Below are 4,829 nucleotides of genomic sequence, written 5' to 3'. Positions count from 1 at the left end.
TCAGGTTTACGTTTAAATGTAACATAGAAACTTCTGAAGATTTTCTGACTTTAATGACATTTTCAGCTGTCACGCTCATATTTTTATGCCAGCTAAATTTTCGCCTTCAGATTTTGATATTAACAAACAGAAGTAAAATTTCAGTGCTCAATACAAACAAGTTTGAAATACAAGACTAAGTCATATATGTCGGCAGCGAAAACAAGATACAATTAGTATCACAATGATTTAAACAATAAAGATTGTTGTACAATAAAAATTTAAACAATAAAGATTGTTGTATATTCTTATTGATTCGTTGTTGAGTGAGTCAACGGCATGAAACAGTACAACAAGTATGCTGCGAGCAGCGAGAATAACTGCAACTCTCACTTTTTATAGTAGTAACACACCTATAACACAGAAAACAAGCATCTTCTAATTCACCCTTAAATTTTCGGAAACCTGTTCTAATTCACCATTTAACCCTTTTAGGCATAGTTAATCAAATCCCTCCATAGACTACTTCTGCATAGAGGAGATGGAGTCGTCAAATCTACCACCTCTACTTCACCAGGCGCATTGTGGGGCTCTTTATTCCTTGCTCTTTTGTTGGCCTTGTTCCCCCACAAGCTACTTCTGCATAGAGGAGATGGAGTCGTCACATCTATAATCTCTACTTCACTAGGCACAATATGGCTGCTAGGTGGTTGATCATCGTCTATGGTTACTAGAGATTTAGATGGATCCTTTGCTGGTCGCTTCGATTTAAAACTTTCGTCTTTAAATAGCCCAGAGATACCAGTATCATCAGTAAATTCTCCAGCAAGTGAACCACTACTACTCACATTTGAAGATGGTCTTGCAGGTAACTCTGCAAAAGTAGATTGTTCTCTACAATCTTCTCCTTCAGTTATCCAGCCATATAGTTTACCAAGGCCGTTCTTATCATGTTCTTCCGTGTTTCCAAACATGGAATTTGACAATGTTTCTTCTGCACTTTCACTGCCGCTGCCAGCTTCATCCCGTTCTTCATTATCCCATTCGCCCTCATTTTCAAACAAACCCTCATCCCCTTTGACATAGCACGGAAGCTCATCCATGGGACAAATTTTGACCTTCTTGTGCTGCGGCAAACTCAGGCAGCCAGCAGAGTGCTGAGTGTACTTTGTTGAGAAATAGTTTACAGTGATGTTCAAGCTATTGACATAAATGGAGATAATACATATTCAGTAAGTTATAGTAATTGCAATGTCCAACCATTGACATGGCTAATCAGATCATACCTCTGCCATGAAGGTAAGGTAAGCATGGTGTATGCCAGTTTGATCTTATTGGCTATTCCAGATAAAGACTTAAAACTCGCGGCCGCTTTCCTCACAGCCAACGATTCGTTTGGGTGCTGCCATGCCCACTCAAACTGCAAGTTTCATAGTAAATGATGTTAAAATAGGACTCCAAACAGATATGAGTCTTCATCAATCAGTTTTGGTCAGGTCAATAAGAGAACGCACAAAATTTTCATACAACAAATTCAGAAGAAATGGCTACCAAAAGAAAAGTACGGATTTATTAGAGAGGATATAAATTAAGACCCACTTAGCAAGAAGCTATAAAGAATCGATTTTGTTCTGGTTGAACTGGGAAAAGAATGAAACAAAACCTGAAGAGCGGAAACGTTAGAAGGGAAGCCATGGATGCACAAGACCATCTCCCAAGGACGCCTCTTCTTGGTTCGCCACGCTCCGCACCCGATTTCGCCGTTGTGCTGCCTAATACGACGTCGTGGGTTCACTGTGAATCTGCATCAGCAAGCTCCAGATCAGGAAAAAGAGGGAGAAAAAAAGATCGATATGGGATAAAATTAAAAGAAAATGGTGATTTCTAATTAAAAACCGAGGAAAAAAGAAGAAAGAGAGAATACCCAATGTAAGTATGGCCTTTGTGGCGAGGACTGAGGGAAACCAATAGATAGCAAGCGTAAAAGCCTTTCCTTTCTCCGTCGTCGCCGATCTCTACTGTTAATTCCTGCGTTAGGGTTTCTGACGGCTCTCTTTGCGCTCTCTTCCTTTGCTTCATCTTCTCTCTCTCTCTCTCTCTCTTTCTCTAGATGGATTGATTCACACTGAAATTCGACCGTTGGGGCCTGGTAATAATATACGACTCGTTTATATCCTTTTTATTTTTTTTTTTTTTGACCTTTTTTTTTGGGTTCTAAAGGCTTGCGTGGAATAAATTGGAACTTGCAGAGTGATCCGTCTTAGCTACGGCCAGCGCAAAATCAACATATGTGGCGTACTGTGGGCCCGTTTAGTTCTCTGATTCGAGTTTTTAATTCGAATTGAGATGTGATTTTATGTGAGAGCTTTTTACTGTAGCAAAAAAGTTAAATATAATTGTTTGTGAGAGCTTTTTACTATAGCAAAACTCAAATTCTAAACTCGAATCAGCAAAATGAACGAGCCTGAATCCACGGTTTCCTTGTTTTGCCACGTGGCATGCTGAAAACACAGAAAATATCTTATTATTAGGAATTGTGTCCTATAAGCCTATGTAATAAAGAATATATTATTATTTATATAATAAAAGAGAATTTTTATTATTTATGTATGTATTATTGAAGAATATCATTGAAAATTCTGTGTTTATTTATATAACTTTAAATATTATATATAAAAATTATATACGAGAAGATAATAATCGAAATGTGTTCGTAATGAATTTAATTAAAGTTTTAGAATCTTTAATTAATACATTATTAATACATGTTATTCTCATTAAGAATGGAACGGTGTTATCCGCATTGTTAATATGAAGGGATATTGAATGAGTGTATTACAAATAATGTGACTATGTGGAACCCGGACACATACATGATTTGAATTTCTTATAATTTTCGTTAAGTATAGAAATTCGAATTGAGACTATTGTCGGTCATATATAGAAGGATCGCAATCGTGACTTATTAGCATATTCCTAATTATGGATTTGTGTATTTTGATTAACTCAGTACGAATTTCGAGATTATAAATCATATTCCTTGTATCTCGGAGACATGATGAAGTATGTAGCTGAAAATGCTAATATACGAGATGAAATTCATTCTTTCTAGAATAAAGAAGTAGATTAATAATTTCCTTGAGAGTTGATTCTGTCGTATTCATGACTTTGTTTTATGAATATATTATTCATTAGAGAATCAATGGTACCCAATGATAAAAATGTAGTTAGAAATGTTAACAGATTATACCTCACTCTAATTATGAATTATTTATGGATGATTGATCTATATGTAATGGTCATATCAAATGGACACTTCAAATTTAGAAGTAAATTACATCTATAATTGTGACAGTGCAATTCTGAGTTTATAGTAGACTAACTTTGGAATTAATAGAATTAATAAATTAATTAAAGAGTTTGATTAATTATTAATTTTATTAGAACTCAGAATTATAGGTTCATGAGTTCCTGCGTCGTCCCTATAAATCTACAAGACACTAAGGACAAAATGAAAACCTTTAAGAATTATAAAATTCTAAATAAAACACTCAAAAATAATTAATTGAGAATTAATTAAATATTAAATAATGTCATTATTTAATTTAAATTTTGAAACACACATGTGTTGAAGATCACAACCGTCACACGCCCAACACTATTAGAATCCCTCTGGGATTTAGTTGTTTGCTCTCTAAGTTATCTAATTGACTTATTTGATAAGTTATCCAATTGGAATTCTAATTGAATTTAAGTTTGACTTTAATTTGAATTTAAATTTTGAGTCAAAATTGGACAACTAGATAAAGAAAAAATTGTATCTCCTCCTTACCACAGTAGGCACCAACCACAAAAGCCTTATCCCTGTGGTGACCAAATTTTATCTACAGCGGGAGAGAGAAAATTGTTCCAAGGTTGTAGAATATTAGAGAACACAATTTTTCTCTCCCTTCCCCTATGTGATAGGCGTGTAACATGCTAATTACAGACGTGTAACATTTTGTCAGAGAGTGTGTAACATGCTAGTGACAGCGTGTAACTTTTTCACTCCATTCCCTGCAGATGGCATGTAATATGTCTAGTGTAGGCATGTAACACGCAGTTGGTTAGTGTGTAACCTACTAGAGGTGCTGGTTCCCGAATCGAATTCGGGTGCAGAAGCGTGGCGGGGAGGCGAATCGTGTATAACAAAAATTTTCATAAAACTTTTGAGATACTCTATAGATTATATTAATTTATGCACGAATAAATTAATCGCATTAATTTACATCAAGAACTCAATCCGGAAAAATACCTGGAAGCCGACTCGGATGATAACTTGAATTCTTTGACCACGAACAGTCCTTACTCCAAGTTTGTGTTTAGAATACCAAAGTCTTCCACGTCAATTCCTTGATTCCACGTAGACGTGTGTGTGGGCACACGTGAGACAAAATAGGTTTCTAAAACACTCGAATTTCCACAAACACCAACACATGCACGATGTGAAATTTTTGGAGAAAAATATTCTCTCTTTTGCTATTGAGAAATTCGGCCACCACTAACTCTTAGGGCTGAAAATTGTTTTCAAAAATTGTATCCACAATTTTCTATCATTCTCATATTTAAATAGTAGAAGTCAAACTTCAAAACAGAATCAAATCCTTATCTCCAATTTTGAATTTTTGAACAAAAAATCCCTTCCCTTTATCTCCAATGTAGCCGGCCACCCTAAGGGTTTTCTAACCCTGTGTGTGGCGCCAATTCTGATAGGGAAGGAAGAGAAAAAATCATCATTTATCCTGTAGTCCAATTTTGACTCAAATTCAAATTCCAATTTAAGTCAAACTTAAATTAATTTGAATTCTAAA

General features: G+C 35.3%; 1 protein-coding gene across 1 annotated transcript; it reads right to left on the bottom strand.

Annotated features, from left to right (window-relative positions):
- Positions 1 to 281: 281 nt before the first annotated feature.
- On the bottom strand, positions 282 to 2,164 carry LOC21393980. The gene is made up of 4 exons (XM_010110196.2): positions 1,904 to 2,164; positions 1,643 to 1,781; positions 1,266 to 1,399; positions 282 to 1,179 (listed from the first exon to the last, which is right to left on the bottom strand). Exons 1-4 carry the CDS (start codon positions 2,056 to 2,058, stop codon positions 471 to 473), a joined length of 1,137 nt encoding a protein of 378 aa, XP_010108498.1. The 5' UTR covers positions 2,059 to 2,164; the 3' UTR covers positions 282 to 470.
- Positions 2,165 to 4,829: the final 2,665 nt, after the last annotated feature.

The sequence above is a fragment of the Morus notabilis genome, unplaced genomic scaffold (assembly GCF_000414095.1).
Source record: "Morus notabilis unplaced genomic scaffold, ASM41409v2 Scaffold695, whole genome shotgun sequence".
In the NCBI taxonomy this organism is placed as follows: domain Eukaryota; kingdom Viridiplantae; phylum Streptophyta; class Magnoliopsida; order Rosales; family Moraceae; genus Morus; species Morus notabilis.
The sequence above is the reverse complement of the archived record's forward strand: the minus strand, read 5'-3'. Positions and strand labels throughout refer to the sequence as shown.